Source organism: Macaca thibetana, chromosome 11 (assembly GCF_024542745.1).
Source record: "Macaca thibetana thibetana isolate TM-01 chromosome 11, ASM2454274v1, whole genome shotgun sequence".
NCBI classification, from domain to species: Eukaryota; Metazoa; Chordata; class Mammalia; order Primates; family Cercopithecidae; genus Macaca; species Macaca thibetana.
In genome coordinates this window covers 87,516,205-87,541,597 of record NC_065588.1, presented here as the reverse complement: position 1 = coordinate 87,541,597, position 25,393 = coordinate 87,516,205, and the positions used below count along the sequence as shown (strand labels likewise).

At 34.3% G+C, this 25,393-nt stretch overlaps 1 protein-coding gene across 3 annotated transcripts in view; it reads left to right on the top strand.

Moving 5' to 3' along the window:
* The first annotated feature begins 16,904 nt into the window (after positions 1-16,904).
* DCN (decorin) overlaps positions 16,905-25,393 on the top strand; it is a 37,370-nt gene continuing 28,881 nt past the window's right edge. Inside the window, exons 1-2 of one of the 3 annotated variants that reach the window (XM_050750077.1) lie at positions 16,905-17,375; positions 21,402-21,645. In XM_050750077.1, coding sequence (XP_050606034.1) covers positions 21,435-21,645 — 211 coding nt within the window. In that variant the 5' untranslated portion in view covers positions 16,905-17,375; positions 21,402-21,434. Of the gene's footprint in view, positions 17,376-17,403; positions 17,457-20,295; positions 20,617-21,401; positions 21,646-25,393 lie in introns of those variants that run through there. The other 2 variants (XM_050750078.1, XM_050750076.1) reach the window with 2 other exon arrangements.

Below are 25,393 nucleotides of genomic sequence, written 5' to 3'. Positions count from 1 at the left end.
TGTCAATCACTTCCATTATTGGAGAAAGTTCTATTTAATAGCACTGAATCACATAGAATGGGAATCCCAAATTTTAATGCTTACAGAGATCAGATGAGTAATAAAAAATGAGTAAATCTGAATTGACTTAAATTTTAAGAGTAGGAACATTTTTAAGCAAATAAATATATAACTATTGGGTCATTGTGAGATCTTCCAATTGCTCAAGAAATTAGATAAATTAAAATCATTGAGCCAAAGGTTATATCCAAAGTTTAGCCTCTATTTATGATCTTTGTACAGCATTTCAAGAATTTTAAGCAATAAATATCATAAGAACAGTCTTTTTTCTTTTTCTTTTTTTTTTTTTCTTTTGACAGAGTCTTGCTCTGTCACCCAGGCAGGCTGCAGTGCAGTGACACAATCATGGCTCACTGCAACCTCCACCTCCCAGGTTCAAGTGATTCTCCTCCCTTAGCCTCCTGAGTAGCTGAGATTACAGGTGTGTGCCACCACACCACATCTGGCTAATTTTTGTATTTTTAGTAGAGACAGGATTTCACCATGTTGGTCAGACTGGTCTCAAACTTCTGACCTGAAATGATCCACCCGCCTCGGACACCCAAAGTGCTGGGATTACAGGCATGAGGCACCATGCTTGGTCTATGAAGACATTAATAAGTCACACATTTCACTCTGGTAGCTTTATGGATGATGGAGTGGGGGAAGATAACATTGGAGGCATATTATAACAACAGTTTATTCGAGACATAGTGACAGAGAACTTCAGTCAAGGGAGTGCCAATGGGAATAAAGAAGAGATAATAGACAAATATCACATGAAGAATCCTCAGGCCACTGAGAAAGAACAAGGTTGAAGGCATCACACTTCCTGATTTCAAAATATATTACAAAGTTACAGTAATTAAAACAGTATGATATTGGCATAAAAACAGACATATAAACCAATGAAACGTAATAGAGAGTACAAAAATAAATCCATATAAATAAGTTAAATTGATCTTTGATAAAGATGCCAAGAATGCAGAATGGGGAAAAAAACTGGCCTTGGAAAAACTATGTACCCACATTCAAAAGGATGAAATAAGACCCATTATCTTATACAGTATACAAAAATCAACTCCAAATTGTTTAAAGACTTAAATATAAGACCTGAAACTCTTGTCTTGAAGAAAACACGGGGAAAAGCTTCATGACATTGGTCTTAACAATGATTCTGGGATATGACAAAAAAGCACAGGCAACAAAAGCAAATATGTACAAGTGGTATAGCATAAAACTAAAAATCTTCTGCACAGCAAAGGAGATAATTAATGGAGTGAAAGGACAACCTATGAAGTCAGAAAAAAATATCTGCAAACTACATATCTGATAACATGTTACTATTAAAAATATATAAGGAACTCTTCCAACTCAATAGTAAGAAAACAAATAACTGATTTAAAAATGAGCAAAGGACTTGAATAGCCATTTCCCAAAGAAAATATACAGATGTCCAATGGATACATGAAAAGATGCTCAACATCATTAATCATCAAGAAAATCTATATCAATACCACAATATTATTAGGTTCATGCAAAAGAAATTGTGGTTATATTATTACTTTTAATGGCAAAACCGCAATAACTTTTGCACCAACCTAATACTTCACACTTGTTAGGGTGGTTGTTGCCAAAAAAACAAAACATAACAAATTTTGGCAAGCATGTGAAGAAATTGGAACCTTTGTGTACTGTATTTGCATTCCTATGTTCATTGCAGTATTATTTAAAATAACGGAATGTGAAAATAACCTAAATGCTCATTGACAGATGAGTGGGTAAAGAAGATGTGGTATACATATGCAATGAAATATTATTCAACTTTAAAAATGAAGGAAATCTTGCCATATCCAACAACACAGACGAACCTTGAGAATATTATGGTATGTGAAACAGTTCAGACATAGGAGATAAATACTGCTTGATTCCATATATATGAGGTGCCTAAAGTAATCAAATTCTGTGAAACAGAAAGTAGAATTGTGGTTTTCTGGAGGCAGTTGGAGGCAGAAATGGCGAGTTGCTATACAAGAGATATAAGTTTCAGTTATGCTAGGTGATTAATTCCTAGAGATCTGCTTACAATGTTGTGCCTATAGTTAGTAATTCTGTACTGTACACATAAAAATCTGTTGAGAGTAGATCTCATATTACATGTTCTTACCACTATATCTATGTAATCTGTATTTATATCTGTATCATCTATCTGTTGATCTAAGAATAATGAAAAGAGAAAAGGAGACTATAGCAATAGAATTTTGGAATCTAAAAAGGAAAAGTTCACCAATTTAAAATAAATGGCATTTATGGTTTCAGCAACAGCATGTAAAGAACTTGGAAGTCATTTCCATCCTTATCATTTTAAAAATCTAAACAAACTGAAATACCAATAATCTTTCTTGGCTCCAGTAGAAAACTTAAGTTTCAAGGCAAAATGCCACATAAAATATAGATAGATAAGTGAATTTGAAGAGTCACCCTGAGATCTGCTTAACTGGAGCAAAAGTCACTGGAGTCCTACCTGGGTATAAACACTTCCATGGTAATTTTGATTGGTTGCTGGAAGTTGAATGTGGACTAACGTGAAAATGAGAAACTCCTGGGTTCTGTAGTCTTAGGGGGGAGACTACACTTTCATGACTTTTTCCTTTAGAAACTTTACCAAGTTCTCAAGTTGAAGATGTAAGTAAGTGTCCCACACGGCTCTGGAATGGGCAGAGGTCATTGTATAAAAAGTCTGGAGTGTTCTCTGTAACAAAGAACTACTATCCAGTGGAGAAGTCGTTACCAGGGTTGTATCCTAGCTGAGGGTAGTGGTTTTCTGCCACTCGAGCTCCTTTAGCCTTCCTGTTTCATCAAGGAGGTAGGAAGCTATACCAGGAGAAACATACTTGAAAAGACCAGTAAAACTAAAAATTAATTGAGAAGAGAATGACTTATCTTCCCTATTTCTTATTAGGCTCAACAGTGGATTACAGCTGTAAGCTCTGTGAAGCACATACCCTCTCTGAGGAGGAGTATTTAAGGAAAGTCAAGGCCAAGCAGGGAGACAAAACAAGGACAGTAGGGGAATTTAAGACTTTGTCACTTAAAGTCAAATCAAATATTGATACAGTTCAATACCTAAGAAAATTTACATATATCCTCACACTTAAAACCTATTTACCTTCATTCCTATCAGTCAATAAAAAATGCTTAGTTTTTAATAAAAAATGACAAGGCAGAAGCAAAAAACAAAATGCCTAAAGAGGCAAGTAAACATCAGAACCAAACTCAGACATGACACATATGTTGGAATTTTTTTTCAGACAGGGAATTTTTAAAAAGCTATGATAATGTTACAAGCTCTACTGGAAAACATAGACAATATGCAAGGACAGTTAGGTAATGTAAGCAGAGAGATGGAAACCTTGAGAAAGAATCCAAAAGAAATGTTAGAAATTGCAAACACTGTAACGGAAATGAATGTCTGTGACACATTCATCAGTAGACTAGATACATCTGGGGAAAGAATCAGTGAGCTTGAAAATGGGTCTACAGAAAATTCCTAACCTGCAATTCAATGAGAAAAAAGAATTGAGGAGAAAAAACAATAAGTGAGTTTCAAAATGTGGACAATTTTTAAAGGTGTAACATACACATAATTGGAGTACCAGAAGAAAAAAGAAATATTTGAAGTGATAATACCTGAGAACCTTCTAAAATTAATGATAGACACCAAATCATAAATTCAGGTAACTCAGAGAATATTAGACAGGCTAGATACCAAAACAAAACCAAAAACAAATCTAGGCAAATCATATTCAACTTTGAACCCCTACTTCCCCCTATAAAAGACAGAGAAGAAAATATATCTTAAAACAATTGAGAGGAACGTGCTGCATCCTACCTACAGAGGAACAAGAGTACAGTGGAATTCTTGTCCCAAAGCAGGTGATATGGTTTGACTGTGTCCCCACCCAAATCTCACCTTGAACTGTAGTAATCCCCACGTGTCAGGGCCGGGTGGAGACAGTTGGATCATGGGGGCAGTTTCCCCTGTAATGTTCTCATGTTAGTAAATAAGCCTCATGAGATCTGATGTTTTAATAAATGGAAGTTGCCCTGCACAAACTCTTTTGCCTGCCATGTAAGATGTTCCTTTGCTTTTCCTTTGTCTTCCACCACTATTTTGAGGCTTCCCCAGCCATGTAGAACTGTGAGTCCACTAAACCTCTTTCCTTTATAAATTACCCAGTCTCAGGTATGTATTAGCAGCACGAGGATGGACTAATTCAGCAGGCAAGGAAGAATGTAGTGGGATAAATATTTAAAGCATTGAAAGAAGAAGAAAAAGGTCAGACAATAATTCTACATCCAGCATAATTATCCTTCAAAGTGAATGAGAGAGAAAGACTTTCTCAGCCAAAGAAAGATTTAAAGAACCCATGGTCAACACACCTGCATGCAAAAAATGTTAAAATTTTTCTTTAGGCAGAAATAAAATTATATGAGTCACAAACTTTGATTAAATACACAAAAGAAGAGCCTCAGAGATAACAAAAAAGATAAAATATTTTATTTTTCTTATTTTCATTTGATCTAAAATTAACCATTCCTTAAAAATAGTAATAGGCATAAGTTATTGTGTGATTATAGCATATGGGAAAGTGCAATGAATGAATATCATAGGGAGAGGAAGAAGGAGTTGGGAATAATCTGTTATAAGGAACCTGTACTGCAAGTGAAGTGTCATAGTGTTATTGAATGAAAATTTGATTAGTTAAAAAGTATGTTGGAATCTCTAAGGTAATCATCAAATATATATACATATATATTCTAAGACAGGAGATTAAGTGGAATTATATAAGATGCTCACTTAAAACCAGAGAAAGTGGGAAAGGAGAAAAAGAAAAAAAATGCAACAAAAAGGACAAAGTTACAAACATATTAGATCTTAACCCAACTATATTAATAATAATTCTCAATATGAATGGTCAAAACACCACGTAAAATACAGATTGTCAGAGTGGATAAAAAAGCAAGAGCTAACTTTTGGTTGTGTAATATAAACCAAATTTAAAAATAAATAGATCGGTTCAAAGTATAGGCAAGGTTGAAGACACATCAATGCTAACAATAATCAAAGGAAAGCTAAGGTAGCTGATTTAATTTCTAACAAAGTATACTTAAGAACAAGGAAAATTATCATGGATAAATGAGGGCATTATATAATGGTAGAGTCCATTCTAATTTTTTCTAAATGTGTATATGTCCCAAAACAGTGTCAAAAAACATGAGGCAAAAGCTGACAAAACTGACCAATCTACTATTATAGCAGAAAAATCTACTATTATAGCAGAAACTTTCAACACTTCTCTCTTAATAACTGATAGATCATCAAGCAGAAAATCAGAATATATTTAAGGTGAACATCACCATCAATCAACTTGGGCTAATTGACATTTATAGAATACTCCAATCACCAATAGCAGAGTATACATTCTTCTCAAGCTCACATGGAACATTAATCAAGATTGACCACATTCTGGAACATAAAATATGCTTTAACATGTTTAAAAGATTAGATGACATGCAAAGTATTTTCTCAGACCCAATGGGATTAAAATGGAACTGAAACAGAAACATAGTTGTCAAATTTCCAAATATTTGGAATTAGACAACACACTCTGAGTAACACTTGGGTCAGAGAAGATATCTAAAGAGAAAATTTAATAAATATTGGAAGTATTGAAATCTGAATGAAAATACAACATATAAAAATCTGTGGGATGCAGTGAAAGTGGTGCTAAGAAGGACATTTGTAGTATGAAATGCTTAATGAGAAAATAAGAAATATCTCCCTTTAATAGCCTTAATTTTGCTTGAGGAAACTAGAAAAATTGCTTCTTTAAGAGTCAAATAAAAATAAATTGACATGTTAAATGTAATTTTATACATTTTTGTTTATATATTCTATTTTATATTGCATCCCTTCCTTCAGAGATGTTTATAAATGTGAGAAATTCATATATGCTTTCTTCATATGCATATTATAAAATGACTGTTGAGAACTATTATATTTTTATAGACCTTTTCTTAGTGGTAGGAGGTTTGGGTAAGTATCAGCTACATTTTCACTCAACCCTCAAAGGGTAGCATGTTTAAAAACCCCTACAATATATCACACTTCATTATACTTTATAACAAAATGCTATAATATAGTCCATTTGGCATTTATATCCTATGAAAAATATATAAACATTCAAGTATAAATCTGTTAGCCAAGTCTATTATTTCGATATACTATCAATACAATGTAATTTGATAGTATATTGAATATAAGATGAGTTCCAATTTGAGATGAGTTCATTTCCAGATCAAAAGGTAGAGCGGACCAACTGTGAGATGAGAAAGCATCATGTATTTCTTTTTGTCCAGATTTCCCATCTGAGCTTTGGGAGGCTTTTCTACTATCTCCTGCTAGTTCTGAATATTTCCCTTGGATCTTCGCACCCTCAGAGCAGTGCTCCTCTAAGGGATGCTCCTCTTTGTACAGAAGATTTGTCATTTTGCAACCTAGATGGACCAGGTTATGCAGAGGGAAGTGGGATGGTGGGAGGGCACTAGACGTTTTGTTTTATTTTAATTTATATTATTTTAATTTATAGATTATAATTCCATACATTTTGTGGTGTGATGTGATGTTTTCACTATGAATAAAATGTGAATGATTGAATTAAATGAATTAACATATCTATCACCTCACTTTTGTGGGGAGACACCTGAAATTTACTCTCTTAGCTATTTTGAAAAATGTAATACATTATTGACTATAGTCACACTGCTGTGCAATATAGCTCAAAAGCGTAGTCCTCAATTGAAATTTTGTGCCATTTGACCAGCATCCCTCCATTGCCTCCTCCCCACAACCTGCACCCCCAGCCTCTGATGACCACAGTTGTACTCTCTACTTCTACGAATTTAACATTTTTTATTCCACATACAAATGAGACTATGCAGTATTTGTCTTTCTGTTTCTGGAGCATTTCACTTACCATAATGTCTTCCATGTTCATGCATGTTGTCACGAATGACAAGATTTTCTTCTTTTTTAAGGCTCAATATTACTCCTTTGTGTATATATACCATTTTATTTATTTATCTGTTGATGAAAAATTACATTGATTCTGTATCTTCCATACTTATAGTGTTGTAATGAACATGAGAATACAGACATTTTTTTGACACACTGATTTCAATTCCTTTGGATATATACCCAGAAGTGGGAGTGCTGGATTGTATGGTAGTTCTATTTTTAGATTTTGATAAACCTCTATACGATTTTGAGAAGTTTGAATGTTCGGGGTCCATATGTAGTAGAAGTAACACATAAGACATAAGGTTAGTAAAACCTTTAGATGACTGTTTGTATTAGGCTATTCTTGCATTGCTTCAAAGAAATACCTGAGACTGGGTAATTTATAAAGAAAAGAGGATTAATTGGCTTACAGTTCTGCAGGCTTTCCACGAAGCATGATGCTGGAGTCTTCTTGGCTCATGGGGAGGCCTCAGGAAGCTTACAATCATATAATCACTGTAGGAGGTGAAGAGGTAGCAAGCACTTTGCATGGCTGGAATAGGAGCAAGAGTGAGAGATGCGGGTGGCAGGGGAGATGTCACATGCTTATAAATGAGCAGATCTCAAGAGAACTCATTCACTATGGCAAAGACAGAACCAAACCATGAGGGATTCACTTCCGTGATCCAAACAGCTCCTACCAAGCCCCACCTCCAGGATCAGAGATTACATTTTAACATGAAATTTGGGTGGGAACAAATATCCAAACTATATCACTGTTATTAGGAATGTTTTGTGACATTAAAGACAGAAGTTTGAACGACCTCACAAGGTTGGCAAACTAAGAATATGTGTCTGATATGATCCCAACAAACTAACGGGGTCTTCAGATAGAAATCTTCCAAATATCTATATGCCTGATGTCTTTTAGGAATTAATTGTTACCAATGTTAAGTTAAATACAATGTCTTGGAATTTGGTTTTAAAAGCATCAGGTTAAAGGATGTTAAATATTTTTCAAAAAAAGTAAAATCTATACAATTGGTAGTAGGCAACATGAATTTAGATGATACATGGATAAATAGTTTCATAATAATTACACATGTATTTTAACATATCACGTAAAATATAACTACTTTATAATGATATGATTTTGCAGATTTTATCATCATTTAGAATACTTGAAAAAGGTTACGAAGTTGTTAATCAACTGACTGCATTTTGAGGATTACCCAGTTTTGGGGAAATCCTGCCTCTGGCAAAAGCCTTGAGATATGGAAATAAAGTGGAGAGGCAACAGGAAGTACAGACAAGTAGGGTTTTGCAATTTAATTTGTGGGTGCCTGGGGGATCATTTGTGAAACTTTGAGCAGAGCCAGTTGGGATGGTGAAATCTCAACTCTGGAACCTGGCAGGGCACTGGATGGACTGAGACATCAAAAATTACCATTCTGAAGGGATATTCAGCTTGAGTAGAGCTTGGACTTGAACCAGTGCCAAGCCAACAGGCTTTTGCCAGCAAAGGCAGATTCTTCTAGCTGCTTAATGGGATGTAACATGGAAACATGGAATGTATATGCCTTGGGGTTTGAAGAATCTTGACCCCTACAGGGCTAATAATCAACAGCTATTTATTTAGGTTTACCATGTGCCATGCCTGTTTTAGGCATGCAAAATACAAAAGTGAACCAAAGTGACAATATCCTTGCTTTTATGGAGTTTGCATTCTGGGAGTCATATCTAGGATGCCTTAGCATGATTTAACTGTGGGGTGAGCTAAATTACGGTTTTAAAACTGCAAATGAAAGTAACCTTAGGCAACTTTTGTCTTGTACTGAGTTTTTTTTCTAAAACTCTTTACATAATATTTAAATTATTTCTGTTACTTAAATTTAGACATTTAAGTCATTTGTTTTTAATTTCAAAGTACTCAGTATTTTAAAAATAAAAACAACACTGTACAGTAATAGATATTATTATTTTAGGAAGATATTAAGTTGTTCCATAAAAATAGTTGTTTTTTCAGAAAATATTTCTCATAAGACCAAGATTAAAGCTTCTATTTGATTATGACAAGTTAGTTAAACTGTATTTTATAGTCACAAGATATATCCTCTCCTTTTTTTTCATAAAACTACTGTGACAAGACAGGTATGTTACTGAAGCCCTATTGTCAATACTGATTAGAGAACTTAAAATAGGGCCTGTTAATAGGGAGTCAGTATCATCCCTCCAAATACCTTAGTTGTTCTCCAAATTATGTCCACAGTGGATATTTTGTAAATAAATATTTGGTGACATTAAAGCTTATTTGATGAATTATTTTTACAGAAAAGTTGTACATTTTAATTGCTGTGTTTCTGTTTGGTACTGATTTTTATAATAAAAAAAAAATGTTAAGCCTCTCCAAATTGCACCTTTGAAGAATCACAGCAAATTCCCAGTGCTTATTGACTAAAGCCATGCCTGTCTTCCTAGAAATCTTTCCCTTGAAGCCTCATAGTGCTGTCTCCTCCTTTGCCTCTGATAGTTTCTTCCCATTTCACTCTCCTCCCACTTAAATTAAAAAAAAAAAAAAAAAATCTAGCACAAAACAAAGAAACAAATATAGAAGGCTTATTTTGTTTCTAAATTGAAAACTTGTATGATTTTACTCATATAGGGTACCTGAAATGGGCAAATTTATGAAGACAGAAAGTAGAATAGAGGGTATAAGTGGTTGGAGGTGGAGACAAAGGAAATCTGAGGTTATTGTTTCATTGATGCAGAGTCTTTGGGATGTAGTGAAGCTTTTGGAAATATATAGTGATGATGGTTGCATGACGTTGTAAATATACTTAACTCCACTAACATGAACACTTAAATATAAAATGGTAAAGTTCATGTTATGTATATTTTTACCACAGTGAAAAGCGTACATACACAAAGGAGTCATTTAAACCACCGCATTTGCAATGGCATCATTAAACACGAGTTAATGTAACATTGGTACTACCACGTTTTAATTGTCAGCTAGCAGCAGTCAAGATTTGCAACTATATGGAATAAAAACAAAAAACCTTCACAGTATTTCCTGTAATCTCTCAGCAGCTTTCCCTATGTGGTTTTACTTTCCAGTGACAGGCACATAATGTTCTTATCATTCATAGGGTTAACAAATCACCTATTTGGAGAGTGTTTTGATAGCACAGACTTCTATGGTTCTTGGCCCATGGAAAGAATTAAATACTCTGTTTCTAGTTGGATTTGAATTGTCATGGACGATGAGTAATGCTAGAAAAGTTATTGAAACTGGCCTCCAGGAATGAAGATGTTTCATAAGAAGCCAATCTTTTGATGAAGAAAGCTCCAAAGAGATTTAAACCTGAAACACTAAATGTGATCATGCCCCAGTTTTCTCTTGTTGCCCCCACAGGCTCATAATTATAAAGTAAGCTTGCATATTGGTGATTTACTGCTTTTATAAATGATAAGCTCAGACATTATTCTAAAAAGAATGGGCACATAAATTATTTTCAAGCAGTCTATTTTCGCAGGTAGTGGAAATGGATTTATACAAGATACAGGATTGTTTCAAAACATAAAAACACTCATGATTCAAACAGCATGTTTTACTTTGTTGTCATGTTAATATATATCTGCATCAAAAATCATGTCATGAATTATTAAAGAAATAATCTCAAAAAGGCAAATTGCAAGGGATGAATTATTGCCTTTGAAGGAGCAACTTGAATCAAATCAAATAGTTCTCAAGGGGCTGAAACTATCTCAGAAAAAGTTGCTAAACTAAGTCATTATTTTGTAGTACCAACATTAGAATAAAACTTTTCATTCATTTGCCTACTTAAATTCTGCAAGGCTGTACCCTGTGGTGGAGCATTTACTTTTCCTAGGATACCGGGTAAATTGCAAGGAGAATATTTACACACCAAATAGGGGCTCTACAGTAAATACACGCTGCACAGACATGACCTGCATTTGAATGCTCCAAACTAAACAGGACATAACTTTCAGGTTAGAGTATGAATAAAAGTCAAGTAGAAAAAGAAAACAATCTCTTAAAATCTTCAATCCATTCTGAAATTTTCTTTATGTGTCATTAACTTAACAGAGTTTGTCTTATATGACAGTTCTGTTCTAAACCTTTACATACACTGACTCATCTTATTCTCATCTGAAGCAGGTACTATCCATGGAGAAGTTCCCTAAGGTCACACAGATAGCCAGTGGCAGAGTTGAGAATCAAACATAAGCAATCTGGCCCCAGGTCTGCATGCTGAACTGCTGCATTATGCTACTTTCCTGAAAAACTAGTGAAGAGATCTTTGTTGAAGGAAATAACAAATACAGGGTCTTTGTTGTTTTCCATATGTCAGGCATTCCACACTATTCTATTATATCGTATCTTGTGCTTGGCCTCAACTTCTGACTTCACACAGGTCATTTTTCTTCATTGGAAAAGGAGGTAGAGCATTGTTAAAGGGTCTATTTTGGCAGGTATATGGTAGCAGGCCTGGTTTCAGCAGCATATTCAACTAATATGCAAAAAAGCAGGAGCAGGGCCCGGGAAGGAGTCTTCCAGGTAATGTCTGGCTTTTATCATTCTCTTTTGTAGTTTTCCCTCACTCCCAGTACACACAGTTCCAAAGATCATCTAATCTATAAAATGTCAAAATTTTTGCCATCACTCAGTGCAAGAAGCTTTCAATAAACACAAGGTCCTTTCCCATGTGAAAAGCCAGCCAATCAGGGGAAAATTCCACATGAATCTTTCCTTCTTTCTGTCATTCTATAATTCAGATTGTGTGATTCTCCAACATTGCTCAGACTAGAGTCCCTTTCAAGATGATACATTATTTTAGTACCCTAAAAGTAAAGTTGAATTCACATAGCATGAGTAATTTCTTATAATTTTCACATACATCAAGAACTTTAGTTAACGTAATCATTTTTGTTTGTTCTTCCTCTCCATTGGAAGCATATTCTCCTTGGAGATGAAAATGCAAACAAAGCAGTCAACTGCTCGTGCTATCGCTTACAATGGCAGAAGTGTTGGTTAGAGTGGTGCAGAGGGCAGTGTTCAGAGTGCGTGGCCTCATCACACATTATTTGTGCTTTTAAAATTGACTATGTACCATGATGCCTGGTGCAGAATGAGTGTTCCAGACTTTTCTTTTTAATGTATTACATCATCTTCCTGAGAAGTAGCTTTATTTTCACCATGCTTATCTATCTTCCTTTCCCTTACTAAGGTATTAATATACTGAAACTAAAACTATAACCTTCTAACTAGTTTCCTTGACTCTAGTTTCACCACCCTACCTGTACTTGCTAGATTTGATTTTCTAAAATAATAATTGGATCATGTTATTACCTCATTCAATTACCTTTGATAACATTAAGATTCAAGCATAATAATTGGCACATATTCATCACCAAATTAATATTTGATGAACAAATGAATGAATAAATGGAAAAGTGCTCCATGGGAGAATTTCAAGTCCTTCCACAGTTAGACCTTACCTTCATTTATTTCATTATCTCCCTTTAGTTATTTCCATAAACATGGGACATTCATTTATTGTGTGACTTTGACATGTCAGATACCATGAGAGTTACTGAATATTCAAAGAAATAAAGGAGCTCACGGCTTCTTTGAAAGAAAGTATCTGCTTAAGCCACATTGATTTATTTATTGACCTCTGCTTTCCCATTGCCAAGGTTTGTTAGTGCCATTTTGCCAGCATAAAAAGACATTTCTTTCTTTTCTCTCCATGTACATTCTTTTCATCCCTCAGGATTTAGCTCAAATTGTACCTTGTTCATTATAAACACTTACCTAACCACTCAAATGTAAAGTGATCCCTCCCTGAAGCCCTCCTCTGACTTTCTAAGACAATTATTTTAATTACATCATACTTTACTTTGGCCAGGAATTATACATTATAAGTTTTCTGGTATGCTGAAACTAAAATATTATTATAGAAATCTATAGTTTATGCCATATCTCCTTATGCAACCTATTTCCCTTGAGGCTATGCTATGCCCTTCACTTTGTACTTTGTATTTCTTGGTATCTTCCATGGGGCCTGGTATTAACACTTCTTCCCACAGTGGTTCCTCCGTCTATATTTGTTGATTAATTGATTGATGAGTTATTGTAAATTTCCTTGTATTTTACAGAGAGGTATGTACCTTGTGCAGACTAATGGATATTCAATAAATGTTGATTTACTGTCCAAGTACGAACTAATCAATATTATGGAAATAATAATTAATCTTTTAATTGATTACAACTGACAAAAGAAGATGCCCCAGAGCATTCAAGAAGAGTCAGCAAATTAAGGAACTGAATATCTCCTTGATACTTTTTAATCTATTTTAATTCATTACTTATCCTGTCCCTGTCTCTATTCTCATTTCTAGTTTACTGTTCAGAGTAGAAATTCTTAACCTGAAGTCTGTTTCCTTATGAAGTCCATGAATGGATTTCAGCTGGACTTGGAGCCCAATAAAATGTTATGCATAAAGAAAACCAGGCTGTTATTTAACAATACAAAGTCAAGGCTTAAACCAAAGCTTATCTAACTCCAAACTATATCATAGCTTAACTGATTTCTTGTGTTGTTAGGCGGAAAACCCATTGGACTATAAAAGACGTGCAGTCTGGTTATTGTACTGGAGTGTCCAAGGTAAGGTTTGTAATAACAAAAACCACAAGAGAAGCAGCAGCAGAAGCAACAACAAATGCTCATGTGTTGTTTGAGATGTGTCAGGCACAGTTCTAAATGTTTTATGTATTGAACTTCTTTGAACCTCACTATAAACCTATGAAGGAGATATCAGTGTGGCTATTCACATTTTATAGGTTAAAAACCTGGAGAACAAAGAGGTTAAGTTACTTGTACAAGGTACCAGGACACAGAACACAATGGTGAGGGATGGAGGAATAGAGGCATGGGAAGATAGCCAAGCTAAAAGTTTTCTACACCAAATTTTCTTTAAAGCGATTCTGTATTCAAAGTGCCCTCAGTTCCACCCTAGCCATCTTTCTCAGCTAGGGAAGAACTCTGTCTACAGTGGCAAGTATAAAGCCAGACAATTCACACCAGACCCAGATCTGACTTTGAAGAATCAATCCACAGACAAATCAGTCACATCAAGATTGTGAAGATAATCACTTGCCTCCAGACCTCTTAGAAAGGAAAGGGGTGTCAGAAGGAGACCTTTCTAAGCTCTGGCATTCTTCATATCCTTAATGATCAAGTACAATTAAATACTTTGTATGTGATGTCAATGAGAGAGAATGGTCCTGAGATGAACTTCGACAATGTGCAGAATACAGTTAACCCTATTAGCTAGTGGGTTGACAGTAGAAACCAAAGTTTAAGTAGTTCTAACAGTAGATGTGGGATGTGCTCTGAATTGGAATATTTCACATATCTACATGACAGTTAGGGATTCAGGGAATCCTACCCCAAACATTCCAAGCCAGAATGAGTTTAAGCAATCTGTGCACAGTGCTGTTTCTAACCTTAAAATGGTTCCACTGCATGTTGGATTGCAAGAGGCCTGGTTTCTGGTCATGGTGTCACGACCTCTTGGTGACTTAACTGCATATGACTTTGTTGGGACATAGTTTCTTCTACTGAAAAATTAGTATGACAATAGATGTAACTTATGATTAAAGATGCAGCTTTTAAATATGATGATGTTTGGTAAAATGCTTGAGATTTTGGAGGTGAGTTTCTTTCCAAACAACAACAACAAAAAGGAAATTTTTATTTGTTCCTGAACAAATTAAATAAAGTTTTAAAAGCAGTGTAACTTGGTCATGGTTTGTAAAATAGTCTGAAAAGATGTTATCGCAAAACTTTGATAATTAATTTTCTATACAATAAGACTTTGCTTGCTCTTTCTTAAGATATATTACAGTTTAGTAATGAAAACTGGATTACATGTGAGAAGACCTGGATACTAGTTTCTGCTTTGCTTCTTGCCAGCTCTGTGAACTTGGGCAAGCCATTGGGCTTCCCTTTTCTCATTTGTAAAACAGAAATAGTAAATATGACTTATCTTTTCTAACTCAAAGGATTGTTTTGAAATATATCAGAACATAATAAAAGCTAGCATTTATGGAGATTTTCACTTATAAGGATTAAGTTCTGAGTAAAGTGTTTTATATATATGGCCTTATTTAACCTCTACTCCAGCACTATGAGTTAGGTAAGAACTTCTATCCATTTTTCAGATACGGAAACTGAAATTCAGAGAGGTTAAGTAAGTTGCCTGAGTTCATACAGCTTACTATGGTGGGGGAAGGAACAAGATCTAAATCTTAACCATAATGGTCCTGCTTTTATAAAAGTAAAATTATCTACATAAAAAGGCATTATGTCTTTTTTTTCTCCTCCTCCTTATTCTTCTTCTACCTTTTCTTCAATACTTCCTTTTCTCTCTTTCTCTGTCTTGTAATAATGATTGCCATAATTTGTCATATACACTTTGGTGGGGTTTTGATACACACTTTAGTTAAGTTTTGATAAATAGTAAACCAGGATCGGGGCAAAACACCAGTCTGGGTATGGTCCGTAGCCAATCATTTGATTGTCTTTACTAATTTAGTAAATGTGTCTTGGTAACTTAGTATATACCATGGTTATTCTGGGTGCAGGGATTCTACAAACATGAGCACAATGTCATTCCTCCCTTGGAGTAAGACATGTACATAAATAATTACAATGTGAGGCAGGAGTGATTATATGTCATCAAAAAGAGATAAATGCCATATAAGGAGAGTTCAGAAAGGAAATTAATAAATTCCAGGTAAGGGGATCATGAACTTTCGCACCAATGTCCAGGGACAGTAGTGCTTGCCTTTGTCTAAACTATCAGAATAACTAGATATGTGGTTATTAAATATTAAAGAGATGGAGAGTAGGGTAAATTGTTTACCTGGGAGACTAAGCTTTGGAAATAAGGCAAACTATAACGTGGTAACACCCCTCCCCCTCCTTAGACACCCACTCAACAATTTAATTTCTCTAAGTTTTATTGAGGGAAAAGAATATTTACTGTGGAAGAATATACTTTGATGGCTGGAGGAGGGAAGGAAGGCTGGAGGATGGGAGGGAGATCCTCTCGTGTTTCACAGCTGTTGATTTCTAGTTTCCACCTGGTAAGAGCCTAGGGGACAGAGCAAAATGATACAAGTCAAAACACAGAGATCTACACAGAGACAACTAACAGCATCCAGCAAGGGAATTATAAAAGCTCAAAAAATATTTCCAGTGGCTAAATAAATACTTTCCTTGTAGTTGCAGTTTTTTTTTTTTTTCATTACTGAAATTTGGAAAGACACATAGATTCTATTGCCCTTTCAAAGTTCTAGTTTTCATAAAAGTATAATCTATGAAAATCATAGATGACGAAACTATGTTGTGATCAACTACTAGTTTTCTATGTATTTCATTTAAAAACTGGTGGACAATGAGAAAGATTTTAAACTATGATTAATGAAAGTGATAGATGACATACTTTTCGTATAAAAACCATGGCTTTCTTTCAGGACACTTTAGAAATATGTCCAAAATACACAGAGAAACTCCACAGCATAGTGCTTGAATTTACACAAACACTCCAAGGCAAGTAAGAATCCGAATGAGTAGTTTCACATAAGGCTACTCATTTATTTTTGCAGTCCGCATTTAAAACAACTACAAGATTAATTTCATTCCATTTTTCTGGACTTACACATCCTGAAAGCAAGAAAAAAAATGCCATTTTGGAAGTATATTAAATGCTACTTGTAAACAAGGCTAGAAAGGGTGGAGAGTGAAATGGGATGGGGGTGGGGAAGCAAACCCTTTAGTTACAATATCTTAGGGAAATGAATCTACAATAAGACAAATTTCAAATCAAGTTGTTCCACTATACTACATAAGCAGTTTAGAATTTTAAGCAGATGCAAAAAGAATAAAGCAAATGGGAGGGAAAAAAAGGGCCGATAAAGTTTCTGGCTACAATACAAGAGACATATCATTACCATATGATCTAATGTGGGTGTCAGCCGGATTGTGTTCATTGAGGGAAACCTTATTTTTTAACTGTGCTATGGAGTAGAAGCAGGAGGTTTTCAACCTAGTGACAGTCACAGAGCAGCACCTACCCCCTCCTCCTTTCCACACCTGCAAACTCTTTTACTTGAGCTGAATATTTAGTGTAATTACATCTCAGCTTTGAGGGCTCCTGTGGCAAATTCCCGGATTAAAAGGTATGGTTTTCAATAATTGTCCTGAACTCTGCTACAGACTAATAAAACTTCGGTCAAGTTGAGAGCAGAAGGGATTATTTGGTGAGAAAAAGAAAAGGAAAAAAAAACTTAAACTTTTATAGTCTTTATGCAACATTTTAAACAAGTATTATTTGAAAACAGAAGTTAAATATTTGATAAAATGATTGAATGTATTGTTTTATTTCTTTCTCTTCTGTATTTACAAAGATGCTTCTTAAAAAACTGTAACCTAACACCATGACTTTCTGTATTAATGTTTTTGTGTTTGTATTAATGAATGTTTAGCTCTTTAAGAGGTGGTAACCGAAAAGTGTTCTAAAGTAGCACATTTGTAATTGAGCTGTATATTTAAAAATGTATTTTTCTCCTGAATTTTTGTCTGCTTTAAGAACTTTCAAAAGCCCAGAAGAACTGAACTCTGGTGATTAGCTGAAGATACCTAACGTATATTTCTTCAACCCCAGAAATCAATAGAAATTATCACCAGAGAAGTGAAAATAAACATTGAAAATATTTATGTTCTTAAATGCCTAAGATATTAAAGAAGCTGTATAATTTCTTAAATGTAAAGTGTCCCAATCAGTATCTTCACTGCAAGTGAAATTTTAAGATACATTCACTATAAAATGAGGATGTGGGTTAATTTTCTAATTTTAAAACAGGGTAACACAGTGACCACTGGTTAAGTGGGCTGCCAGTGATGTAAATACCTGTGGCTTTTTTTTCCTGTTGCTGTTTCTAACCAGAAAAAGAGCCAAATGCCCCCTATAGTAACCCTTGCTTGTGGATAAATGTTGCTTTTATTCTTTATTTTAAAATTTTTTATATATATATATTATTGAAAATTTTAATCATCTAGTGCTGTAGGATTTTAATTTTGCTTTTGCATTTACAGCTTCACTTACCTCTTGAGGGTTAAATTTTGTCTTTGAAAGTGACACTAAAGGCACAGATGACATAATGCAAATGTTGATCTGAATGATATAGTTCATTTAATGGGCTTAAGTAGTTTTAGGAACCAGAAATTATTATTTTTGGTAAAACATTTGTAAACTATGGCAACTAGCTTTAGTGGAGTAGTGATATTACATTAGTAATTAGCATCTTGGAGAGTGTCATGCATTTTCAGACTACTTAAAACAGTTTCAATAAAATTTAAACAGCATATCATCTCAATAACAATCTCCTTGGTTTCTACTTGGACAGCTGCTCTTTGCTCTTTATATTTCTGATTAATTAAGGAAAGAAGGAAATGACTAAAGGATTTATCAGTATTGACAACCCACATGAAATGTTTTAAGATGTTGGGTCTTCAAGTACCATGACACTAATTTAAAACAGATGATTTTATGGAGGATTTTGCACAAAGTTTCTGGACATGCTATTATTTTTTCACAGTACAGTCAGGGTTAAATGCACACACACACACACTCTCTCACACACACATGCAGACACACACACAGCAAATGAAAGTGAAATAAAAATCGGTGATTGAAGTTATAAGCTGGCTGTCTATATTCAGCTTCAATCAAAAAGAATATTGTTTGGAGAATTTGTGCCATTTTAGCAGAAGTAAACAAACATAAATTATAATACTATTTCTCTCAGCTAATACTCAACACTTTCTTTTTGTGGGTTGTTAGTGAAAAAACCAGGCATGTTCTGCTCTGGAGAAAAGATTACAAAGCGACATCTGCATTAACTGTCGTTGCTATTTATTAAATCTGCAATTACTTGGCTTCATTTTTCTTTTAAGCTTGTAAGACATTAAATATGCAAGGCTAGCAAGCCTGTGGTAAACCATAAACATTGCATTTTTAATGGGAAACAGATACAAAACCACTCCCTCAGATACAATTCAAGGGAACAGGCTGCCAAAACAAGAGTCTTCTCTTAAAGGGAAACTCAGTAACCGAGTGGGAGTGGGCTCCTAGAAAAAGCTTAATGTTGAACTTAAAGTGGCAGTGTGAAGAATAATCTTTATGATATTTTGTTAAACCAAAAGCCACAAGCCTGTATTCAACATGTGCTGCCTTAGACACATATCAGTAGTAAATATAAACTAAGAACAAAAATGTAAGAAACTGAAAAACATTTGTTTCTTCTCTAGAGAATCTAGGCAAAAATTTCCATAATATACCTTAAGGTTAGAACATACAAAGATCTTTCTTTTTTATTTTCTTTTCTCTCTCTCCTTTTCTTTCTTTCTTTCTTTCTTTCTTTCTTTCTTTCTTTTTCTTTCTTTCTTTCTTTCCTTTCTTTATTTTCCTTTTTTTAAAATACGCTACAATTGGATAATGACTCAAAACAGTTCTAAATATCTACTTACAAACATACAGCTTTAATATGGATTCATCTAAGTGTACAATTCAAGGTAGAGATGATCGGACTAATTATCTACTATGATGGGACTAAATATCTGCTAAATATCTGCTATGTTTTGGAGATATCAGAATAGTTTCAATGCGATTTAAAAAATATTTTGTCTCCCAAATGACTTTGTTTCTATATAATCAAGTACCTTTTGTTATTCAGATTTATTACGATTTTGTCACTCAGATTTATTTAGTGCACTTCAGTTGATTTAACAACATAGATTCGTGCTTGTGGAATGAATGGATAAATATGGAATACATTTATCAAAAGAATACTTAGTTTTTTACAAAATGCCCTGTTAGCAAAATGAGATCATATATACAGCATATAAAAATCAGTTAGAATTTTCCATATGTGTGTATTAGCTTATTAAAAATAATGTTTGAGAAACTAGGAAATTGATTTATTTTTTTAAAGCCGATCTTGCTTATACCAAGTTGAGGTTTTCAATCCGCTAACTGTTTTATATCAGAAATTCGATATTGAAAAAAAGCTAATTTTGTGTTTTAAAAAATCAGACTGATTGCTTGGAACAAATGGAGTAAATCGTCTTGTCAATAAAGTGATGGTCAATTGAGTCATTTGTGTGCAAAATATTGTGCAAGGCCCGGGTACAGAACAAGGAATAATAAGACACGCCCTGAAGGAGTACATCGACTAGTGGAGGGACAGACCAAGCACGCAAAACAAATTGCAATATAATGTGATAAGTTCTTTAAAAGAGGTAAGAGCAACGTGCTTTGGGAGCAGAGAAGAGGGAGAAAGCAGTATCCTGCCTGGATGAGCCAGGGGACACAGAAGACAAGCCCACTATCTCATTTAATCTTTACAACACTCTTGCAAGGTCGGTATTCTACATGGCAAGTAGTTTTGATTGTCAGGGTTCAGGTGAGGACTGGGAATGGTGTGACAATGAAAGGAATGTGGCTAGAGCTATTAATTCATACCAATTTGTGAGTGGTCTGACATATAGCACAGGGACTGTGGGCAGTATTGATAGGTCAAAGGAAGTTAATAAATGGTTTGTAGTAGAAATTAATAAGATGAAATTGAATTTTTAGAGGATGATTCGGGCAGCAAAGTGGGAGATGGACTGAAATAGAGGAAATATGCAAGGCAGAGACGAATTGGAAGCTCTTGTAGTAGTTTAGGGAGAGATGAGAAAGGCCTGGACCAAAATAAATGTGATAGGATGGAAAGATGTGACTGGCTTCCAGAGATATTTCTGAAGCAGAAATTGGAGATCTCCTATATGTATAGAGAGAATTTTATTTGACCATGGCAAGGCTTGTGTTAAGTGAGCATTGAAAAGTCCAACATGATTTATTATCGTGACAATTTTGCCAACAATTTGAATATATAGTATACATCTTAATTTATACCGAAAATTCAAAACAAGCAGATTTAAATAATATTTGGATTTCTCATCCTAAGTAAATAGCTGTGCAAATGATACTATAATGTACCCGATCATCTTTCAATACATTCTTAATGCACTGCTTCCTGATAATAAATGAAATATTATATTGCACCTTTTCTCTGTGCTCACTCTATTGTGGCATACTATATAAGAAACAACACACAGATTAGGCAGTGCTACTCTTCTTCAAACTCTCATTTGTTTCCTAGGTTCCCTGGTTGTGAAAATACATGAGATAAGTCATGAAGGTCACTATCATCCTCCTTCTGCTTGCACAAGTTTCCTGGGCCGGACCGTTTCAACAGAGAGGCTTATTTGACTTTATGCTAGAAGATGAGGCTTCTGGGATAGGCCCAGAACTTCCTGATGACCGCGACTATGAGCCCCCTCTAGGCCCAGTGTGCCCCTTCCGCTGTCAATGCCATCTTCGAGTGGTCCAGTGTTCTGACTTGGGTGAGTGGGATGCAGTTTCTCTTTACCTACCTTATTTGTTTTGTTCTTGGGAATGGCAACTCTGAGAGTTTAGCATTTTCAGTTTTAATCTCTCCAAATGTGAGACACAGTGCCACCTAATGAGGAATAAAGGAAGCAGAACAGGATAGAAAGAAAAGTGGCGTTGTGGTTCTCTCTCTCTCTCTCTCTCTCTCCCCGCCCCCACCCGTCCCTCTTCCTTTTGTCCTCCATTACTTTGCAATCTTGGGAAAATCACTTTAAAAAATATTTCTGAGCTTCATATCCCTTCTTCTACAAAATAAAATTTTGAAGAAAACAGTGTCTTATGTTCTAAAATTTCAGAGTGATGGTTTAATCTTAATTCTATAACGTGGTTTTATAAAATATTAGATATTAAGAAAATCAGGTCAGTCTCTCTACTCTTCACTTAGCCCAGACAACAGAGTTTCAGCATTACTAAATTGTAAAATATGCAGTTATCAAAAGCAAAACTTGTCAAATTTTATGACAAAATCTTATCTTTCAATTATCAAAATACTCCCTTCATCTCTGAGCCTTAGTTTTGTCTGTACTTTTGACATTTTGTAATCCAGCTGCTTATATTCTTTAGAAAGTTTCAAAGGAAATATTTATCACTAAGGTATGGTGTAAATAAACAATATAATCATGTTACAGATATCTTTAGCCTAACACCCTAAAGACAGTTTGATTTATCATCTTTTCAGAAAAATTTGGTCTGGAAATTCCAAGAGCATTACACTTAGAAGATAAATCTCCAGAAAGATTGAAGCTCAGTGGATGGGCCAAAGGGGAATGAACTCAGTTTACATGGCAGCTGATTCACATTCCTCATTTGGAAGGGGTGTATTTTCTTATTGGAGATGAAAAGAAAAAAAAAAATCTTTATATCATGATTCTGCCATGTGTACTTCCTTCTAGAGGAAATCCCATATTATGATCAGGCACTTCTTTCAGAAGTCCTATATTTACTCAGAACACGCTTTCTAGCAGCAGTCTGCAGAAGAAAAGTGCCACTAGCTTCTACAATTGGAATAAACTACCTCTAGGAACCTGGAAAAACATAAAGTATATTCAGCAGTAACAACTGAAAAACACTCGAAATAGCTTCTTCAACACATATATTGTATAGCCATTTACAACCCAAATACAAATGTTATGTAAAGGCTTTCAAAAGGCCACAGAATAATTCCAGTGGATTGATTGGTTCACTCATTCAGAAGCTATACTGGGAACCCATCATGGATGAACTCTGCTCTAGGCATGGGGAGGAAAGGATGAGGAAGACAAATATGGCCCTAGTTCCTGTGGATCTTATATTCTAGTGGTGGTGACTATTACTTTTTGAACTGTGTATTCACCACAGGGGAGATTGGATTACTCTTCAGAAACTTTGTAAGTATCTAGAGATGACCTGCATTATTGTCTTGGGCAGGAAAATTACAGGGTTGAAAAAAATCTGGACAAAGAAATCACCAGTTGATGGATATACACAGGATAATCTTTTCTGAAGTTACTAAAATGGCGAAGTTCCCCAAAAATGTGATGCGAGTTAAATTTCACTTTGCCTCTGAGAACAAGTTAAAAGAGTGTACTATTACTTTCACTACATATATTATCAAAAATGAAGGGTTGATGTTTTTAAGGAAAGCAGAGTTGGCCAGTCACTTTAGTGAAGTTTTATTTTTTCATAAATATAGTTTGCCTTTGCTTCCATGAAAAATAGTTCATAAAGCTTGACCCTGATGAAAGCACTGGGCATAAGTCTATTGTTCAACAACAGCAACAAAATGTAGTCTTAGGAAGCAGCAAGTTCACTGACTTGGGATCTTTGTGATCATTTTGTTGTTGCTGTTGATATTGTTTTGTTTATTTTGTTTTGTTTTTAGATGAGAAAGTTTTCTACATGTTATCTCTTTTCTAGGAGCTCAAAGTGTACATCATCCCTTTATTATGGCTAGGTTTACTGACTCATATACTAAGGAAGTAGCTAAAATTATAAAAATAATTTGTCTTTAAAACCATATTTAACTAAGAGAACTAAGTTCCAATGAGCAGTGGTCTCATGCGATGTATTTTCAATATCTTAAAATTTAAAGGTGAATATTTAAATATATTATAAATTTTAAAATCAGATATCTCTAAGAAAATACATTTCTTAAAGGGAAATGAAATTCGCTTGACTTTAAATAAAACCAAATGAACTCATTTCATATTTTTAACTATTATCTAACTCTTTCTTACTTTATGATGCTGGCAAGCTGTTGAGAGCCTTGACATCTTCATTGGTAGAAAAATCACAGTCTTAGAAATCCTATTAATTGTATGAGGTACCTATGTCATAGTAGCAGCTTCAAGCAGTTTTAAAATAATATGATTACATGCAGTAACAGATTAAGAAAAAAGAAAGCAAGCAGGGAGAAATGGACCACCTAATTCACCGTAAATGCAATATAGTTGATTTTTTATTTGTTTTATGTCCCCTAGTGATCTAAGCATGAAGGTTGAATTATTATAAAAAAGAAAATAAATGCAGTGCAGTTGGGGATGAAAATGTTAATGCTTATCTGTATCAAAGACTAATGTTGTCTTCAGGATTATCCTTGATGGATTATCCTCTGCAGACATTTAATGAGCAGAGAGAAGCTACAGTGTTGAAGGACAAAAGTCCTTTGTCATCTTATTATCTAAATAATGTTTAATACAAATAAATTTTTTAAATTAAAATGTTTGACTACTTTTTCCCACTAAGAAATATTCTTGGCAAAATTAAATATCAAAATTTTAAACAATTCTTTCAAAGCTAAGAAGTCAAAAACTGTGAAATTAAAATTATGTAATTACTCTGTAGGGTAATTTGAGGCCTCTGGAAAATGCATGGACTGTTTTAGTCCCTAATTCTAATTTATCAGAGTAGTATTAAAATGTGGTTTTTTTTCTTTTTCTTTCTTCTTCTTTTTTTTTTTTTTTTTTTAGAGGATAAGGGATTGAGACAGTAAACATGAATTCCCCATAGATATTGGCCAAGTTGTTTCGTTGAATTTGTTGCAACTTACCTTGTAATTGGAACCACAATTTTATGAGACCCATATCTTGTCTTCTTTTATGTCTATTAAGACATAAATCAGTTCCCTCTTAATTACAGCATTTATTTCAAAAAGTAATATTATAAATAAATGTAGAGTAAGCAAATTCAGAAGTCTTTCAGTTACTTTATAATAATAAATCCACAAGGTAACTTAGTCTTTTAAAAATCAAAAATTTTTTAAATGTTCTGATTTTGATTGGATTTTCTATTTTATATGTTTGGCATCCTGTAGGAAGACAGCTTCCCTTACTTAGGTACTCTGACTCAGCCATTCATCTTTGGATCAAGAGTCATCAGGTAGTATAATTTGGTATGGACTAACACCTCATTATTGAAATGCAAATCAGTCTTGACAAGTCAAATAAGAACAAGTATTGTCTTTTGACTAGTCTCCGAAATTAAAATTATAATTCTTGATATATTTCTTATAAACAAATTTTAAGAGTTGAAATGTCTCTTAAAACTATTTAGTAGTGGAAAGAACTTGGGCTGTACAGTTAAACACCTCTGATCTCAAATTCTGCTTTGCTGTTTACTACCTGTAACCTTGAAACTTTCAAAACTTTGTTTCCTCATTTGATGAATGGAAATATATCTTATTTCACTGGGTAGGAATAGAAAAATATATGTACAAATGCTTAT